Below are 21,559 nucleotides of genomic sequence, written 5' to 3'. Positions count from 1 at the left end.
CTGTAAGGCTCTTGACAATGTTTCTGCTCAGTAGGTTAGTTATTATTTATAAAAATCACAGAACCAGCTGATACATTCATAAGCTAATTATTGAAGCAGCTGGGTACACATGGTGCAATATGTCCAGGGCTGTGAAGTATCACAGATTTCTTGGGGCCTGCTGTGGTGAGGGTGCGCTGTTGAAGGCTCCATCCCTTAATCTGATCAGCCAAGCAAACACTTTGTGGGGAAACTAGATTAATAACCCTCTAAATACCATGAATGTGCTTCGTCTTCAAAACTGGGTTCCCTTAAACATGCTATTAGCTCAGCTCCATCAGGGATTTGAGGAAGTTCTCTGGTGCCCTAAGAACAGGGTCTTGTTGCCTACCTCCCTGTGCCAGAAATTAATTTGATTTGCTTATGTCTGCACACATGATCACACTTGTGTCTAATCCACTCCCTAATAGCTTCAAGGTCAGGACCTTGCATGTCAGTGGGCAAATTGAGCACTACACTTCTTAAAGACTGATGGCAGACAGCACACAGTCCATAACGAGGTCTGTAGTTTGTTGTAAGTGGTTGTAATGAGTGCAGATTATAACAGCGCATATAAATCAAATGCGGCAATGAATGTTGTGCGAGACATTCCAAGTATCATAAGTGGAGATACCACTCAGCTGTCACCTGTCTCCTTTCAAGCTGTGGCTTCCCACAATGCAATTCACTCCTCATGCGGAACAGCAGGTGCTGTCCTCCTTAAGGCCTGGGTATCTCAGAACTTCATCTTTTAACAGATGCAGGTTTTTGTTTTTATTTTCTGTTAAACGATTGGTCTCCATGCTGTAGCCTCCCCTGGGAGATGTTAAACATACCTGTTTGAAACATTTGAAAGAGTTCAGTTGGAGACTTATTCAGATCTGTGAAAAGACAGAGAACTAGGAGCTTACTTTTTCCACAGATGGTTTGTTTTCCATTTCAAGAATTCTTTGCTTTGTACCAAGAAACCCTTGAGGAAACACTTTGAGACTAGGAGATTTTTTAAAATATAATTTATTTCCTGATAGGGATAAAAATTTAATCGTCTTCAATTTTCATATATGTTGCACCTTGAAAATCAACCATTACCTGTCTCTCAATTGAGTTGGAAAAAAAGAAATCTATGAAAATACTTGGAAAAACATTTCCAAGCAAATGATTAGATATCTTGTTTTCATTCTTCCTAACCCTCTAACTCTCCCCAGCTCCCAGTTTATTGCAAGAAAAGATCAGGTCTGCACAAATGTGGCCTCTCACTTGTAAAAACAAGGCAGTGTTGTGTTACAGATTAGTTTATAAATCCCCAGTGGCTTCACAGTTCAGTGCCTACAGCTGCTGCAGATGGGCCTGGGTTTTTGTCTCTTTGCGGTGCTGCAGCCGGCAGTTGAAGGAGAAAATGGAATGATCAGGTTATTAACATGGAGGCCGCGAGGAAGAGCTGCACAATGAGAACAGCTGGTGTTGCTGTCTTGGCTGATGCAGCGGAGATAATCAAATCTTGCCTTTTTTTGGGTAAAGGCAGAAGACACAGTGGAGAGTTAGACAAACAACAGCTTATGATATTATAAGGGGTTTTTATAATGCGTGTCAGGAACTTTCATTGGCTTACAAGTTATGATATAGAATTTGTTGAGGTTCGGGATTTATTTTTTACAAAGTCATTTGTGTTTATGTATGCACCTTTTTAGAAAAATTCTTACTCTTGCAGGAGGCGTGATGTGGGACAGTTCTTGTTTTTAAAATTAGCAACGTAGCTTGGAAATGATGGGTTAGAAAGCTACTGGGTAAAATATTTTGACATGAGTCAGTGAGCGATGTTGACAGCATCCTCTGTATTATTTTCATATAATCCATCATTATTTGCATTACATTTTCTTTCTTGTGCAGTTGCAAGAGAACATCCGGATGCCAGAGTTGGGAGGCAGACATTTGCAGGTGTGACCCGTCCGACTGCCTACCTTCCTGCAGGTGTGGCTGAGGCAGGAAGGTGATGGTTAAAAGGGCCTGGAGCCCATGGCATTCAGAGATTGAGCAGGAATACAGTTTTTCATTCTAGCTAAGGTTGTTATGGAGGAGTTATTGATAATTGTGAGACTATTTCCTCCCTATTTATACTTAGGTATTTTTTTCTTCTTTAGAATTTGCCATTTTGCAATACATGTTTGTTCATCTTCACTTTTTTCTTGGAATGGAGTACTATCCAATCGGGTAATTTTTAAAAATTGTTGCTGACCAACATGAATTACCCTTTCTGAGAATTGGAGAGCTACAATCTTCCTTGAGTATCTTTTACAAAGGAACTGTAAATTAATTGAGACTGTATTCAATAGGAAGGGTGATAAGATAATTAATAAAGACCAAAGATTCTCAGGTATTGGTGTTACTATATGCGTGGTCATTGGTTGGTTTTCAGAATTGTCAGGCTGTATCACTATTTTCCCAGTTTGGTGGGAACAAGTTTGATGTAAAAATATGATAAACCCGTGTGGTACTTGACTGCACTCAAACCGCCCTCTGCTGTTCTACACTCTGCAGGTTAATTCAAGTGACCTTCTCTGTTTGTAGGGCTGGCTGTGTGAACTGCTCCGCTGGAAGGAGAACCCCAGCCCAGAAAACCGCACCCTCTGGGAGAACCTCTGTACCATCCGTCGCTTCCTGAACCTTCCCCAACACGAGAGGGATGTGATTTATGAGGAGGAATCAAGGCACCATCACAGCGAGCGCATGCAGCACGTGGTCCAGCTTCCCCCTGAGCCAGTGCAGGTGGGCGTCCCCTTCTCCCACAAACCAGAACAAAGCTGTTGGTGCCAGTAGCCATGAAAGGTCAAAGGGGCACACCACATCACCTCCCCTCGGAAAGTGTCTCATGCCATGTCCCCCAAAACAGAGGGCCCTGTTTTCACAGTGGGCACAGTGTGTGTGTGTGTGCCTGTGCACACATGCTCTCTCTCTCTCTCTCTCTCTCTCACACACACACACACACACACACACACACACACACACACATACGACTGAGAAGTCTAATCCAAAGGCAGTTGCTTTCCTGAGAGCATTTTACTTGTGGGATTGTGAAGCCAGAGAACTCATGGAGAATTAAATCTCCCAATTGGAAACCATAGTTCATTGTTTCCATCAGTTCACTTTCTAAAGAAAAAACTCTGAAGTCGCCAATGAATTGATCCAAAATTCCTCAAGGAATATTTCATTAGGCTGAGGAAAAGAAATATCCACATGAGCTAGGGAATACCACTGAACTCAGTTGAACCTTTGAGAGAAATTGTGACAGATCTTAGTATTTTTTAGATGAGTTCCTGCTGTGTTTGGTTTCCTGTCTTTTAGAAATCTATCTTCATTTGGGTTGCATGTTTTGTTTGCTTAGATTTTTGCTCTCACTGAGAGAAATAATATTTATTTCTGAGAGTCATTGATCTTAACTACCGACGCTTGCTGTAGTCTAAAGTCAATTACTTTCGGGAAGAAATATTAATGAGGGTTTCTACGGTTACACCTCTTCGAGTTGTGCCACAAATTGTTTTGTCGGACTGTGAGACTTGTCCTCCTGCCCAATACCACCAATCCCAACTGCCACCAAAGAGGATCCTCTAAGGCCTGTCTGAATCTCCTGTGTGTAGCAAGAAGGGGGCCGTTGAGGCAGGAGTGCATGCACGTGCGCACATGTGTGTGAAGAATGGAAGATGAGGATGAAGGAAGTGTGGGGCATGGGGTCTTGATCAGAGAGCATAGGAGAGATGGTAAAGGACACAGTAAAATGCTCTGCCTGAGGTTTCCTGTCTCCTTTCCCCTTGCTCTACCCTCACATCCCCGGGGGAGAAGCCAGAAGCCAGTGGGGCCATTATATCACTTTTCATCCACATATTGACATCTCAGTCAGTGCTCTCATGCTCTCATTGGTCACTTTCCAAAGTCATGGAGTGAATCGCCCAGATCATAGAGCTGTACACATGCAGGAGTCTCTTATAATATCCACAGTGAACTCAGAGGGGAGGTAAAGAGGGGTACTTGGTTAATAAGTTGCAGAGCCTGCTCTCCAGGCTCTGGATTAGTGCTTGGGTGACTCATTCCCCAGAGATGAGCCCCAAGTCTTACCCTTCAGGACCATCCTTCCCTCTCTTGTCCTTTCCTGGCTGGGGCCTCATCCAAACACCAGGGCACCTCCTTATAGATAATTAGACCAACATGCTGAGTCACATGGAGCGGTGGTTTTTAGATTTTGAGATTTAGTAGAAATTAAAATTAAACAGGGGCACATTGTAGGTTCACCAACCTTTTATTTTAGAAAATAAATATATTCAAAAAGTTCAAGGTGGTGGAAGTAAGAGCAAATACTGAAATGGAATGTACTTTAAAAATATTATTTTGGCTGGGGAATTTTAACTTGAGCTTAGTATTAGATAATATTGTTTCAATGTGACATTTATTAGGTGTGATAATTTTGGTTTTATAAGAAAAAGTCATTTTTTAATAGGAATAAAATATCATGAATATCTAAAACTTGCTTTGAAATGGTCAAAATGTGTGTATGTGTGTGTGTATCTGAAGAGAGGGAGACAAAGATGTGGTAAAATGTAATTATTGGTGAGTGATAAAACATATGAAGATTAAATATTTTGTGATAACTGTTAGAGAAAAATGATGTAAGTAAGAGCAAATACTGAAATAGAATGTACTTTAAAAATATTATTTTGGCTGAATTAGAAAGACCATTAAAATTAGTTGTTATAAAATATATTTACAAATAAAAATTAATAAAATTGTCTAAGTAAAAAAAAGAATTCAATGGGCACTCAACATTTGTTATTTATATATTTCATACAATAAAATAACAAACAAATTAATGAAAAGGATAGCCTTAGGCAAAAGATCTTACCAATGTATAAATTCAGTCATATGAAAAACTCACCATCACCCTTGTTTTTCTCATTTTGATGTGAATTGATCCAAACTTCTGTGTTGAACCAACACAGGGCCAATGACTAGCTTCAGGAAACTACTGACTTTGTGTGGACTTTTCATTCAGGGTCCATCTTAGTCAATCCAAGCAAGATAGAAACAGACAGGAGTGAAAAAAATTGATTTATTATAGACATTAGTAGCATTTCCTTTTTATCATAGGATGATGACAAAGTTGAAAATTTAGAGAAGTTTGAGATAAGAATACTAATACCTGTTTTCCATTAAAATGAGGACCTCCCTTCATTTGGATGATGGCTCTTGTATATTCCTGTCTCCATTCTTTGTCCAGAAATTCTCATCTCTGTGAGGTCCCTGTGTTTAGGTAGCTAAAATGACATTTAACGTCATATTTTGTCTTTTAACTGAACATTCTGAGTAAAGTAAATCTTAGAAGCAGACAGACAATTGATTATGAGTTTTATTACCTTTTATGTTAGTGTGTCAGAACTAAAGTGTGCTGACAATATTTAATGGCTAAGAGTCAGTCTGTAATTTTCCTTTTTAGTTTTAAGCAGTCTGTGGCTATTAACATTAACTTCTGATATCACTAAGATAATTCATTTATTTTATAAAAGATTATTCTTATCACTCAGCTCTTAGCTAAAGAGTTTACAAATAAGGTAATTTTCTCTACACTGACTTTGTCTGAGCCATTGACCTTGATCCCATAACAACTGTGAAAGTCTCCAATACATCATTTTTTTTTTTTAACGTCATGCCCGTCTCAGTGACACTGCTTTGAATGCTGTATTTCTCTTTCGTGATATGAAAAATGAAGAGAACTTGAACTAACCAGCAAAACTCTTGAGACTGGAGAATAGAGTTAGCACAGCCTCTGTGACTTGGGAAGGACTGTATTCAAAAAGGTCCCAGACTACTTAAAAATGTCTGTAATTGTCCAGAAGTTAAGCTGTTGGACTCAGGGTTGGGATTCACTTGTGCCTTTGTATCAATTAAAATTTTAGGAAGATATAATTGCTTACATGTTTTAGGAATTTAAAAATTCATATGTCGGTAATACTAGTTTCATGACGTTACATTTTGTCTAATTAGGCAGGAAACACGCCATTTTAAAATTTTTAACCTCTTTATTGGAATATAATTGCTTTACAACGTTGTGTTAGTTTCTGCTTTATAACAAAGTGAATCAGCTGTACATATACATATATCCCATATCTCCTCCCTCTGCATCTCCCTCCCTCCCACCCTCCCTATCCCACCCCTCTAGGTGGTCACAAAGCACTGAGCTGATCTCCCTGTGCTATGCGGCTGCTTCCCACTAGCTATCTATTTTACATTTGTAGATTTTTTGATGATGGCCATTCTGACCAGTGTGAGGTGATACCTCATTGTAGTTTTGATTTGCATTTCTCTAATGATTAGTGATGTTGAGCATCCTTTCATGTGTTTATTGGCAATCTCTATATCTTCTTTGGAGAAATGTCTATTTAGGTCTTCTGCCCATTTTTGGATTGGGTTATTTGTTTTTCTGATATTGAGCTGCATGAGCTGTGTGTATATTTTGGAGATTAATCCTTTGTTAGTTGCTTCATTTTAAAATATTTTCTCCCATTCTGAGGGTTGTCTTTTGGTCGTGTTTATGGTTTCCTTTGCTGTGCAAAAGCTTTTAAGTTTCATGAGGTCCCATTTGTTTATTTTTGTTTTTATTTCCATTTCTGTAGGAGGTGGGTCAAAAAGAATCTTGCTGTGATTTATGTCATAGAGTGTTCTGCCTATGTTTTCCTCTAAGAGTTTTATAGTGTCTGGCCTTACATTTAGGTCCTTAATCCATTTTGAGTTTATTTTTGTATATGGTGTTAGGGAGTGTTCTAACACCATACACAATTTCATTCTTTTACATGTAGCTGTCCAGTTTTCCCAGCACTACTTATTGAAGAGGCTGTCTTTTCTCCATTGTATATTCTTGCCTCCTTTATCAAAAATAAGGTGACCATAGGTGCATGGGTTTATCTCTGGGCTTTCTATCCTGTTCCATTGATCTGTATTTCAGTTTTTGTGCCAGTACCAGTACTGTCTTGATTACTGTAGCTTTGTAGTATAGTCTGAAGTCAGGGACTCTGATTCCTCCAGCTCCGTTTTTCTTTCTCAAGATTGCTTTGGCTATTTGGGGCTTTTGTGTTTCCATACAAATTGTGAATTTTTTTGTTCTAGTTCTGTGAAAAATGTCATTGGTAGTTTGATAGAGATTGAATTGAATCTGTAGATTGCTTTGGGTAGTAGAGTCATTTTCACAATGTTCATTCTTCCAATCCAAGAACATGGTATATCCCTCCATCTGTTTGTATCACCTTTAATTTCTTTCATCAGTGTCTTATAGTTTTCTGCATACAGGTCTTTTGTCTCCTTAGGTTATTAAATTGTTAAATATGGGTGAAATCAGTGATTATTAAGAGTCTCTGATGATGCAGCATATTAAAATTCACACAGAAGTCCACCCCACTTCTGGTCACGGAAAGGTGCCATTTTAATTTCTTTAAGTAGTTAGGGTACACTATTCCCCAATTTTTCTTAAATTATAAAGATATGAAGTGGTGGCCCTTGTGCATAATTACTCACCAGATATAGTCTCTTAAATTAGGGCTCCACAGATGTACTGGAAAAAGAAAGAGCTTGGAATCACCCCCTCCCCATTCAATGCTTTCTGTGATGTTGAGAAGTCCCTTAGAGTCAGAGCCTCTTTTCTCACAGAAGGAAGGAAAATTTTCTTGCCCTTTGTTTGCAAATAGTTTACTAATTAGTAGTCTTATATTGCATACAGATGTGTTTCTTTTTTTTAAGCCCATGAAAGGTTTGAAAAATTCAAGCCCATATTTAGAAATTAGGAGATTTCATTTAAAATCTGGATTTCATGTAACAATCCAGAAGATCTGACCCACTGGGCCACATGGCTGGAGCTGACATACTCTATTCAGGACACACGCTTGCCATCCTGCTGCAGGATCCCCACTGCCCACGTTTCCATGCGCATATGTCCCATCCACTTTGTTCACTTAGGCTGCTCCTGTCCCGTCACCCTGTCCCAGTGAGGCCAGCTTGCCCAACGAGTCCTACATCCGAAGCTGCCACACTAAAGCCACACACGCCTTTGCCATGTGCTTCTGATTTCTTCCATGGTAGCCATTGTGTGCCATTTATTTTTATAATTTTAACACCTAACAATCCTTGAAATGCATATTTGATGGAATTTCCCTTCAGGGATGAAGCTAGGTTATAGTTGGGTTTGGGGCCGCTAAGGGGTATAGTCGGCCTCAGAGACTTGGGGGTCCTGGAAGAACAAGATGTTTTTTCCTTGGGAATTCAGTTCTCTCCAGGTGATGTAGATTTGATGTCATATGGAATTATCCCGATTCTCCAGTTTTCCTTCTGATATTCCAAGTCTCTTTCGAACCCCCATTTAAGTTCCTGCTGTCTAAAAAGTGATTTTCCAGTCTCTGAACACACTTTGCAAACTAGATTCACCTACACTATGGACCCTCAGTGGGGGCACTATTGCCCCAGGGAGTAAAAATTGATTCTTGGGGGCATGACAATCTTGTTTACAGTTGTTTATTGCCCTCCAAAGGGACATAGTACATAAAGAGATATTCTGTATATCTGGTATTAAAATTTCATGATGCAGGGGAAATGATTAGGAAAAAATGCCTACAAAGGCTCCTTTGGGGAATAATAACGAAAAATGTTGCAAAATGCTAATGTACATAATATTTCTAGTTCATGTATGGATAGCGCAAAGAAGACCAACATAGGTGAGATGAAGTGGTATGACAAACTAAAACATTCCATGAAAAAGGTGAAGTAAATTCCATTTACCTCAAAAGGTTACAGACAAAATTGTTTCTTGTGGTTGTAGTGATTTTACCCCTAGTGGTTATTATGACCTGAGGCCCTATAGTGAGGGGATATCCTCAACTTAGAATCAAAAACTAGTTAGGTCAGGGTATTCATTATTACTAACTCCATTTTACAATTGGAAAAACTGGAGCAGAGACGAAGAGCCTTCTTGCCTGAAGCCAGGATCGCCAGCTGAATGAAAACACAGGCGTTTTTGGCATTCAGTCTTTCCTCTGACTTCACTCTCAGTGCAGTAGAGAAGAAAGGACATTGCTCATGCTATGACTAGGTCACTGAGTGGGGTTGATTGGGAAGCATTTGCCAAACTGTTCATGTCTGTGTAGTTTGTGCTTTGTTGCTTTATTATATTTCCACCACAGTGTTTCCATGGGTTATTTTGTAAGTTCAGGAATTCTGAGCTTGCTGCTATGTGGTTTCCTGACAAGTACTTGTTTTAAAATTCCATGCCGTACACTGAGTAAGAATGTGAGAGACCTGGTGGATGACAGCTGACACCAGCTTTATACTTCAGCTTGTCTGGATTGCCACCCACTCAGGGTATTCTCAGCATTTCCTAAGCTACCGAATCCCTGTGCTGATGTCAACCAGTGGTTCTCAACCAGCGGTGACTTTGCCCCCATGGGATATTTGGCAGTGTCTGGAGACATTTTTGATTACTATAACTTGGGGATTCTACTGATATCTACTGGGTGGAGGCCAGGGATGCTGTCAAATGTCCCATAATGACACGACAGCCTCCCCACCAAAGACTTATCTGTTCCACAGTGTCAATAGTGCTGGGGCTGAGAAACCCATGTAGAAACCCCACCAAGGTTGCGGGGTGGGGGGGCAGCATCTACTTTCACATGTGAGAAACTGAAGCTTAGAAAAGTTTAGTAACCTGCTCAAAGTGGGACCTTAAATCCTTACTAGTCTACCTTCAGTGTCTGACTTTTTTCTCTGTGCTAGAAAGAACTGCTAAACATGCAGCAGCCAGCCTTCCCTGAATACTTGCTGTTAGCTGTCTGATATTAGGCAAAGCTGTTTATGTACATCCTTTAAGTTTTAATCATGCTACTGAATAGATCTAGCTTTGTTAGCTTCTTTTTTACAGGATATTCAGTGCTGTGAAACCTGTAGCTCATTGGTGTGATGTCAAAGAACTGATGTGACTGAAATTATCACTTTTTGTTAAGCTTCTTTGTCATTTTTGAGGTAGCTTTGGAATGTGACTCTCATTGCTAGTATTTAAGGGTATTTGAAATCTATGATTAAGCCCTGAGAATTTGATCATGGCTTTCTGCTTCAGCTGTAGGTGTATTTTGATTTGTGAATTTGCTTTCAAAAGGACAGTGTCTAAGAATATAAATAAGCTAATTAATTAATCAATTAAGGATGTTTGCAAATTCTTTAACCAGGTTACTAGAATTTCTCCCATTTTGGATTCATTCCGAGCTCCTATTCAAAGCCTGAAATCTGAATGTGGCTCTAGAGGTTTGAAACTCTGCCCTAGTTGTGAGGAAATGTGCAGATAGACACCTGCCATTTTAGATGAAGTATTACAGCAGTTGGGTATACGTAGGTCCTCAGTTGGGAATACTTTGGGAGTCCCTGACCATCAGTCGGGAACCACGCTAGCCTTTTTCTTACTAACATTATGCTATCCTGCATGCATTTATTCAACTTGGAGAGCGTTCCTCATTTCTTTGTTACCAGTTAGCATTTCAGCACATCCAAACTTTTAAATTTGTCGCTGGGAATGTAGAAAGATTTGGAGGTTATTTACAACTAACTCTTTTTATTCTAGAACATGGACATTTCTGTCTTGGGTTCAGCTTCTTCCAAAGTGTAGTGAACAGGTTTCTCTTGGTGGTGATGTGAAAAAGTTGAATAACCTCCTTAGAGTTGCTAGCTGATAGATTGGACATTAGCTATGGCTTTGTTTTCTCTAGAGATTTAAGCAAGTTGCCGGTCTACCTTTTAAATTTAAAGTTTCTTAAAGTAATTTTTTTTCTTTTGCAAGACATAGAAATTCCAGCTTAATTATTGGAGATATATTCAAAGAAATTGAGGGTGAAAGAACTTCATGAAAATCCAGGTGTAGGACTGTGAATATGGGTAGGTTTCTCTGAACCTGTAATTCAGCAGCTGCAGTTCATGGATTCACCCCCTCCTTTGCAATCCTGGATATAACATACCCCCTCCCCATATCAGCTTCTTCCTGCTATCAGTCTTTTTCTTTCTGCTATCATCTGATTTACCATTTACTCTATATTTGTCTACCATATGACTTCTGCTTACTATGCACAGTTTCTCTGAATTATAACTCTACCTTCTCAAAACCTTGGCCTGCCCACGACCTCTGCTCTACCTCATGACTTTTTTGAATGCCTTTATGAAATCCAGCTTCTGTTAACCCACTCTTATTTATTACATTAAATACTTATAAGAGAGAAATTGGCTGGTCCACCTTATCCCCATGAAGGCAAACTTTCTTGACACTTAATTTTCAACCAGTAATGTGAATGCTTAATTTGGAAGTCACAGCATTTTAGAGAAAGAGCTTTGTTGGGCATAAGGTTAGAATAACCTCAAGGAGTATGGGACATAGAAAGCTAGCTGGCTGGAGACCACCTACATGTAACCTGTGAATGGTGTGTCCTTGGGCTGGAAAGTTAAGGCTGTTTAGGAGCCCTGCATTTATCAGGATAGATGGCAGCAGGTATGATTAACAAGTCTAATATAAAATTCTCGTATCAAGGGAGCTTTATATATGACTTTTTAAATGTAAAATGCTGTGGACATGTAAGCAATAAGGAACTAATGCCTAAGAGTGATTTTAAGTTTGTGTGTATCCAAAGTATTATGCCTTTATATTTCATTGCAGTTTTTCTAACATTTATCATGTACATCTATGCTTTCAGGCACTGTGCTATATAGATCCTGATAGGAATTAAACTTAAAATTTTATAGTACTCTGTTCTGGGTCTGCCTATTTACTGCTTTAAAGCAGATTCAACATTTTACCAGGCTTATCATTTTAATAATTGGAGTTAGCTTTCTATTTCTCATTCTTCATGGGGTTGTTCCAGTGTTTTTGCCAAGCAGAGCTTGCCCTATGAGTGACTAAATCTTCACAACACACCACCTTCCAAATTAAACATCCAGGGTTAGCTATTGGTTGGAAGTGAAATGTCAAGCAGCTGGGTTCCACTTCTCCCAGTCTTTTCCTGTCCTGTGGCAGCATAGAGAACCTTGGTTTCCTGAGTAGCTTGCTCTTCCACAATTGCTGTGTTCTTTAAATAATAGTCTAATTGCATTTTTGAGAGGCAGCGCAATCCCTTCAGCTCATGCTGTGGGTTACTGATATACTCCTTGTTTCTCAGATCCTAAAACTGAGTTGAAGGCACTTTGCCCAATGCCACTCTATAGGTGAAGGGAAAAAGCAGGGTTAGCTGTGTCACTTACATCAGGACAAATACTCCTCACTGATATGAGTTTCTGCACTGCTCAGTGCTCAGAAACCACTAAGATCACTGATATAAATTACATTTATTTATGTCTGTTTTTAAAGGTTTTAGGACAGCAAGGTACTCCTCATATATACTCTCATATTCTTTTCCTTCTGGTAAAATTAAAGAATATTATAAAACCTTTAGCACCTTGGCCTTGGTGTTCTGATAGAAAATGAGACTAAACATAATACTTTTGAACATAAAGCTTAGTTGTCTTTTAAAAATATATATATTGCTATGGAATAGTTAGAGAATGTTCTTGCTATTGTTCTATTGGCCAACTCAACGTAGCTATTTTCTCCCTCCCTCCCTCCCTCCTTCCTTCCTTCCTTTCACTCTCCTTTCTTTCCATAATCTGAAACATCTGAAACACTTTTTTTTTTTTAAGCTGAGAGAGCTTAGGGCAATGACTAATAAATTTTGTGATGGGGCAAACTGATTAAATATGAGCAATGTGGAGCAAATTGAGAAAGAGAGGCAAAATAGACCAAGTCAGTGCGTTCACATGCATCCTGCCTTCTTCCCCAACCACAAAAAAAAACAACAATAAACTTAGATTAAGGCACTTGAGGACGTTGATGTGTCATTGTTCTAATGAAGGGCCTTGCCATATTTCATCTGTGAGAAGGAAAATACCTTCCTTTATACTTTTATAGATATCTAGCAAAGTCTGGCTTATGGCAAGGCTGATTAAAATTGACTGATAAAACTGTTTTCAGACCCAAGCTGCAGACACAATTGAGAGGTTGCCATTTTTATTCATTTATTCAACAAATATTGGTTGGGTTCCTTCAGTGTGCCAGGTAGCGTTCTAGGCACCATGTATATAACAGTACATAAAACAGAATTTCACACATCTTTTGAGCAGCTTTCCCCTTTACTGACATAGATTGCATTTTTAAACAGACTTCATTTTCCCTCTGGCTGCCTTGCCTTAACCTAGAATTCAGACTACGATTTAGTGGAATCCATAGATTGGATTCCTTTCTCTGATCCCGACCTTGGGTGCCATCTCTGTGCCTCAGTTTTCCCAGCTGTTTCCCGAATGTACTGGGTAATATCTTTAAAACACATAGAACCTCTCAGAGATGACATTACCTTAAAAAAAATGTTTGAAGATACCAAAGCTAACAGATCTTCTGAGTCTATTTTCTAGAGTCCAAAGAACTTCATCCATGTGGAGAAGCCCTTCTCTGCAGATGTACATTTCTGTTGCTTCTCCAAGGACAACGACTACCTTTCATATCAACAATTAACTATGAATGAGAAGCATTCCAGTAGAAATTTTAAGGAGGTAGTGAGAAGCAGCTCCCGTAGTCCTTGAACAACACATTTTCTGCCACAACAAGCTCATTATTAAGAGGGACTAGTTCACACACCTGACCCTCCAAAGGCCCCAGCTTTATCAACACCAATGAGCCAGGTGGTTGGTTCAAAACAGTGAATTAGCCCATACCCCAGTGCCAAATAATAAGGTTGCCACTTGGAGAAATCACCCTGGGTGAAGAGAGAGAACATGACCAGGACAAAAAAAGAAGTGTCTGTCTGTGTGGTTGGGGTGAAATTAGGGGTGGAGTGGACATGCTTATTATACATCTGTTTTTCATCAAAACTGTCTTTAAAAATGCTACTTGGGTCACTAATCTACATATGCATTTCTTTGTAAAACTATGTTAATCACTTTTGTAACACATTAGAATCCACAAAGTTGTGAAGATGCAGTGATGATGTTTTACTCTCTTTGGTCCAGTATTAAATAAGCATTTACTATCAGCAGCTCCGTACAGGCTCTGATAGACTTAAGGGGAATGAAATTTTCTCCGGTCTTGAGTCGCTTGGAGGCTACCAGGGAAATGAATACAGACTTTTGCAGAGCAGGCTATGTATTCGTAGGCTGAGCAGAGATACAGAATTTGCTAAGATCTTAAGACAGTCTTTAATGGGTCCCACATACTGAAAATAATAATGGGTGGTTTTCGTGTTAAGGGATTCAATTCCTGGCATCATGACCTGAAATTCTACCTCTTTCCCTCCTAGAGAAACAAGTAAACAGAAGAGGAAGTATGTATGAATAGTGTCCTTGTAGAAGAATAGAAATCAGTTCTAATTTACAAAAAACAAAACAAAGGTAAAAAAGTAAAACATTTGCAAATTTTACTATTGATGGTAACGAATTATTTAAAGTGTAGTTCATGACAAATGTGTCGTGAACTCCATGATTGAACGACACAGGGTTAAAAACCTGATGATAAATATAACCATTTGATTTTAATTTCGAAAAATCATGATGCCTTGCTCACATAATGGTAGAAACAAACATAAATGCTTCTTTTGAAGTCAGCACCTTCTGATTATAATTTTAAAAAGCACATATAAAGTAGATGACTGGGATTTGCTTAAATCTGAGTGTAGTTGAAAAGTTCTTAAATACAAAAAATTTTTCTGTATATGTTTGTTTACCCCTAAGCCTTTCTATTCAGTGTTTCAGGAACTAGAGCATCTTGTAAAGAAAGAAACTACTTTCTATTTTCAATGAACCTTTGACCAAATGGGAAAAAAGATGATAAGGTAAAGAAAAGGGCCTGTAAGTGACATTGACTCCAGTCACAGGGCTGTGACCTTGGACAAGGGGTTTTATCCCTTAGAATTTCCTTTTACTGTTTAGTAAACAGTTATAACCTGGATTAGGTGATCTCAGAAACTCTTCCGATCTGAAACACTCATTCTGTGAGTTGGTTCATCTATTTCTGATCCCCATTTGAGTATTTTCATGCAAATGTAAAAAACAAAAAATAACACAAAAACACATGGCCCCTGGGAGGTTTAAATGCATTTTGGAAAAACAAATTAGCAACAACATAACAAATTATGAACACCTTATAGGGGCTCAGAGAGATCCAGTTGATTTTCTTATGATTGATAGTTACGACAATTACAAGAGAAAGCCAGCCACTGAGTTTTAAACCATCGTAGCCAAACCTACCTACTGTGGCTTCTCAGCTGTTTCTGTTTAGTGTGGAAATCTAATGTAGCTGAAAACTACTGCTGATTTTTATTAAGTTGAAGTCTAGAACTTCCCCTTGTAATGATAGACAAGCATACTTTCAATTAAAGGAAAACTGCCAAAGTCCTGAAATTCATTTATTTTATTATTACTCGGTTTAACCCTAGAAATGGGAGATCAAGCAAACTAGATAGATTTGACAGTTCCGAGGTCACAAGTTCAATTTCCTCACAAGTTGTTTCTAGATCTAATTCACTGCAAATCATATAGCCCTTCACCTTTTGATATGGAATCTTTTAGGGAATTGTATATCACATCAAGGTCATCCTAATCCCTTTGGGGCTGGGAAAATGACAGGTAAGTTGGGCCAGGTGAAGGAATTCCAGTGACCAAGTCTGGAAAGCACAGGAGGGACGGGTATCACTTTCGATAGCAGATCAGGGTGTGCTGGAGTAAGCTTACACCAGTTAGCAGGAACTGATGGTTAAGTTTTCAGGAATTTTGGAAGCTAGTTTTTACACCATTAGTAGAATGGAACTGGCCATGGTTGAATTATTCACACTACAAGAACTGGCAAATGATTCAATTGGAGCTTTTTTTCTGTAGAGAGTCAGTTGTTAAACATTTACCAGCACAACACTGAATAGACTCCAATTAGCATTTTTTTCAAGCTCTGTGGATATCCATGTATTTATTTTTCATAAGTAAGACATGCCAAAAACCATTGTATGAAAGAAAGGTTTAGGTGTTTCCATAGCTGAATGGCTGATTGGTATTACAGCTAACTTGATCACCCAGGTATCAGAAATAGTTACATATTTAAACAGTCGTCGTTTCTACTCTTTCCTCTTCATGCTCTCCTTTAGTTTACATTTATTGCTTCATGTTCATGGCATTCGTCTTTGTATTTCTTTCTGCGTGTGGTATAGAAGGCTAACTGAAGTACTGGTTAGATTCATTTTGCAGAATCAGAGCCATGTAACGTAATGAGTCCATTACATTGGGATTCCCTAGTGCCAAACACCCAACAGATTTGGGTAGAACACAGGGGAAGTTATTTTAACAGTTACTTTGTTAGATATGATAAAGTGAACCCTGACAGTGCACTTCAAAATGAGGAGTCGATTATTTTTTAAAAGTACTCTAAACTTAGGGAGCTAAAATCTATGATGTGAATGCTTAAACATATGTGGATATGGAAAGGTCTTTTTATTTCTATTATGATCTAAATGAACAGAATGTGCCAAAGTGAGCATATACTGTTTAAGTGCAATATATACATGCAAATGATTTCTTAAATATAGTTTTTCTCATTTCAGTTTTTTGACAATTCATGTCAACAGTGTACTCAAAACTGTGGTACTAGAAGAGCAGAAAGGGAATTGTGGTCGACACATGTCAAATGTTTCCATGTAGGTATAATTTAGGAGTATACTTTTGAGAGAAATCCTTATTTGAGTTTGTGCTTCATGTGAAATGAAAGCCTCCCAGAGAGATAAAGCTAAAATAGTCAAACAGTGTGTGTAGTAAGTTAATACAGTCATTTCCTTAGTAATGAGAGGAGAGAAGCAAATTGACGGATTCTTTTGCTTGTAAAACATAATCTGGATCAAATGCCTCAGTATGTTCTATCAGTTGATGATTCTTTGATATATCTTCATTTTAGAACTACTGAGGTACCAGAGGAGAAGTTTTCTTGTCACTTTATTTGCAAGAAATCAACCAATTTATTTTGAGCTCCTAGAATAGATATGCTAGAGATGGCATGCTGTACTTTGATGATCTCTTCATGTTTGCATATGTGAAGCACAGTTGTCCAGTATACTCTATGAACATGTAATGTCCTCTGTGTTCTATGTCACCATTACTCACGTATAGAACGTGTATGTAATCAGTTCCTATTTTATGTCACAATCATCTGCATTTGCAGCATTTCAAAGACTAGTCTGAAACATCTTGGCACAGATGGGGAAAGCAGAGTTGCTTATAAGTTCCAGAACTACAAAGACACAGATCAAACATATGATATTAATAAATAGCTTGGATGGGGGGAGGGGAAGGATTAAAAATTAGGTTATTTATTTAGAAAGTTGAAACTCTCCATTTGTGATCATTACTCTGTTCTTGAAAGGAAATAGGTGCTGGATTTTGTGTTTTGTTTTTTTGCTCCAATCCTCACGTTTCCCTCCTCCCCCTTCCTCATGTTTTGAATTAAAACCTAAAGACAGACTGAAAGAGTATATATAACTGCAAAAAGGATGTGGTAAATCATGGCAGAAGTTTGTGATCTCACAGACATGGTGGTGTCAGGGGCTGAAGACCAAAGGCGAATCCTTAGCTTCCAGTGGATTTACTTGAAATCCTTCACCCTTGTAGCCTATCATGGATAATAGCATATCATGGATAATTACATTTTTACAAACGGTAGAGAAAATCATTTTGACACACACATAGTATTTTCTAGCCAGACCAGCTTTTCAATCTTTTACAGCTTTCATGCATTAAGGCTCATATTTTCTTTGTTTATTTTTAAAATATTATCATTAATAATAGGTTTGTTCTGCGGTCAACCTCTGAGTAGAAGATACTGAGGAAGACCCTTTTTTCCCTATTTGCCCTAAGTCAAACATTCGATACCTTTTCCTTTGTAGAAGTTTGTGTTACTCGTGTTTTTCATTTAAAAAGCTATGGCAACCAAATTTTCATGGAGATTTTTAGGAGTTTTGGTCATTTTTCAGCTTATTGCTATGTGAAACAGAATGAATTATGTTTAGTGACCAATCACTGGGGGAAAAAAAAAAAAAAACAGAAGAAGTCCTAGAAGAAATACTGTCATTGACTTTGCACTACCATGAGATGATGTGAATTCTGACCAGGTGAGCCTAAAGAAGGCTGTCCCCATTAGCCACTTAGCTGCTTCAAAATTCCAGGGCCCAGAAAAAACTGGGGGACAATATTCACTTTCTTAACCCTTTCTGATCAGATGTGGTATTTCATTTTGAAAATGAAATTAATTCCCCTGAGGCCTTTGAAACTTTAATAATACCCAATAAATAAAATCATATCTAATAACTCAACGGTTTCATTTGGCACCATCATCGTCTTCTAGATGTACTGCAACTGCAGAAACATAAATACTTGCAGGCTTCGAAAGCCCAGTTTCTATTTGCTAAATAAACTTGGCTGCTTTAAATTCCTCTGTGTATAGTCATTAATACAATCCACTTTGACAGCATTTAATTAAAGTGCTTTTCTCTATTAAATTCATTAAAAGTTCTCCCCCAACCCCACAATGTGGATAACTGCTTTCCAGATGCTGAGTGGCAGGGACCTGTGAGGCTCACTTTAAATAACTTCTCATTTCTCTTTGAAAGTATTTATTACATTCAATTTAGAAACTGTGAAGTACGACTTGGAAAGAAAGATTTCAGGACATGCTCATCCCTTCAGCAATTTCTTAAAAAAAAAATTAGTTTAACTCATCTGAATAAGCATTTATTATCTGCATATTCTTCTTATACTGTGTCAACACTCCTAGGCACTTGAGCTGGGAGGTAATAAAGATATGATTTCCATATCGGGGTTGGCGAATTTGCATTAGTTCTCAGCAGGTCTTGGCTTGAATGCCTTTTCCTGCAGATTCAGGGAGAGTGAGCTGAACAGTCCGGTATTAATAGATTATTGACAGTTTAATGTCTTGGCACCTACTTAGCCCATGAAGTATAATAACCAGGAAGCTGTCTGATATGAAAGCAGTCAATAGCATTCAATCAAAACCTTTCAGTTAATTGCTGGTTGACCTTAGAGATTTCCTTTAGGCAATGCCGTCTTCAGTTTAGACCAAAAGGACTGTATTTATTTGTAGAGTTTATTCAGAGATGATTATTTAATATCCATTGCTCCAGTATATGTGGTAAAATTTGCCTTTTCTGTGTCTACCAAATGAATTGTCTTTTTGGCAGTGCTTTTCACAAATATTCCCTTTACCAGCTCTACTTTGAAAATATCTCATTAAATCTGTTCTCTTCTCAGAAATAGAAAGTTGGGAATCTTGAGGGAACACATGATCAAGTGTTTTAATATGATAATAGAGTTTTGATAGAATTCTTTGCTCAGTCTGGAATTACAATTCCAACGGAGAATCTGACAAAGCTAAAAAGTATGCTCTCAATAAGGGTAATTATATAATACCTTAAAAGCACTGCACCTGAAAACAAAAATGTTCTTTAATGCCAAAATGCTTTTCTGGTCTCTGTAAGTATAAATGAGATGGCTTATACTTAGTTTCTAGATTCTTTCTTCATGGATTTTTTTTCCCCCATGGTTTATTTAGTTTTAGTTGAATGTTTCTAAAAACAAATTTTAATAAAATCTAAATAAACTACAAAGGTGGCCAGGAAGCAGCAAAGGCCATTTCTGGCCCTAACTTTAAACCATTGGCCTTACTCGCTTTGGACTGTGTGGTGTTGGAACCACAGTGGTTGACTCAAAGTGGCGGCAAAAATACATACTTTGAAAATAATTTTGTTACTTTCTTTTTGGTTCTTCCCACACGAGTTAATGTTATTCTTTCTCCTCTAAGGATAGGCATTTAATATTTGTTTTGGAAAAGACCTACAGTGCTTTCCATAGCATTGTGTAGATAGGCAGCATTCCTTCGCATTTCATGCCATTGAGGGCCATTACTGTCTCAGGCTTTCTTGTGCTACCTATGATCCATTTTTAAGCAAATACATCTAGTTTTTATGATTTTCTCTCATTGTTACTTGTTGTTTTGCCACCAGCAGCTTATTTTTTTGTCATAGAAGCTGTCTGCTGCAGGCCTTTTGAATTCTCTTGATAGTAGAAATATTTCTGGAGATTGGGGAGGGGGAGAGTGAAGCAAGCTGATGAATATGTCACTTTTTATCCCTGACAACAGTGACACCCGAAACGCATGTCTCTGAATGTCAGTAATTTTCAGGCAGATAATTGTGGGGGGGCAGGGGAGGAATTAAAGAACTGCTTGAGCCGCTGTATGGTACTGGTGGCTTGTGCCAGGTGTGTGTGTCTGTGAGTCTAGTAAGTCATTACGAACTAGTGTGATTTAGCCCTTTTCAGTACTAAGTGTATTTTTAAATGAGTGTCGGTGTGAACTGGCCACTTTTTTCCCCCCTTACAGCTGTTAGACGTGTTCTAATTTTTAAGAAGACTTTTGGTCTATATAATATGGCTATTACCAATACAGAAGTATTCTGGAAGTTTTAGGATAAATTTTAAGTTTCCACTATTCTCTCAAAACACAGTGCCTGACCCTGTGCTAAGTGCTGAGTGTGTGGAGGAGAATGTAACACAGAATCTATCCCTAAGGAGCTCACAGATTCGTGGAGAGACAGGTGTGTGGACAGATGACTGTAGTACAGCATGTAAGTAAGTACAGAGAAAGAAAAGCACAAAAGATGGGCACATATGCCCCAAACCGAGTGGGCCGGAGGACCCAGAAGGCTTCCAGGAAGTTCTGTAGTTCCTTACAGAATTCCTCACTGGAGGAGCTTGCCAGGTAGAGGGGACAGAGGAGGCAAAGGCACTGAGATTAGAGGGGCAAAACAGCACGAGGGTGGGAACTAGAGCTTTTAGAACCATTGGAGCACAGCCTGAAAGGCAGGGTTGAGGAGCAAGGACGGAGCAGGGTCACCTGCTGCACTCAGGTCATGGAGCTTTCTTGGATGTGCGAGAGGGCTTGACCCATCTTGAGACCACTGAAGGCCTTTCGCAAGATGCTGTGTTGGCTGTGGCCAGGAGGCCTTTTGAGAAGTAATGGTTACTAATTCAGGCAAGAGATTTTAAAGTCTAAATAACAGCAGTGAGAGAAGAATGGAAAGGGGAAAATTAACCCAGGAGCTATTTAAAAGATAATCAGCAGCACGTGGGATTGGCTAGATGTGGAGGCTCAGAGGAGGGGAAGGAGTCAGCGAGAACTCTCAGATCCTAGCTGGGGCAATGTGGGGTCTTGGAACACAAGTCGAGAGCAGTAATGATTAATTCCCTGATAATGTCAGTTGTAAGTGTGTTTGTTTTGTACTGAGTTTTCAGCTATTAAATTAAATCCACCCGGGCTTCCCTGGTGGCGCAGTGGTTGGGGGTCCGCCTGCCGATGCAGGGGACGCGGGTTCGTGCCCCGATCCGGGAAGATCCCACATGCCGCGGAGCGGCTGAG

At 38.8% G+C, this 21,559-nt stretch overlaps 1 protein-coding gene across 1 annotated transcript in view; it reads left to right on the top strand.

Annotated features, from left to right (window-relative positions):
* SATB2 (SATB homeobox 2) overlaps positions 1–21,559 on the top strand; it is a 200,920-nt gene that overhangs the window by 162,227 nt on the left and 17,134 nt on the right. Inside the window, exon 9 of the mRNA XM_024124589.2 lies at positions 2,584–2,781. Coding sequence (XP_023980357.1) covers positions 2,584–2,781 — 198 coding nt within the window. The remainder of the gene's footprint in view (positions 1–2,583; positions 2,782–21,559) is intronic.

Source organism: Physeter macrocephalus, chromosome 2 (assembly GCF_002837175.3).
Source record: "Physeter macrocephalus isolate SW-GA chromosome 2, ASM283717v5, whole genome shotgun sequence".
Lineage (NCBI taxonomy): Eukaryota > Metazoa > Chordata > Mammalia > Artiodactyla > Physeteridae > Physeter > Physeter macrocephalus.
Note: the sequence above shows the minus strand (reverse complement) of the source record. Positions and strands in the feature narration are given on the sequence as shown.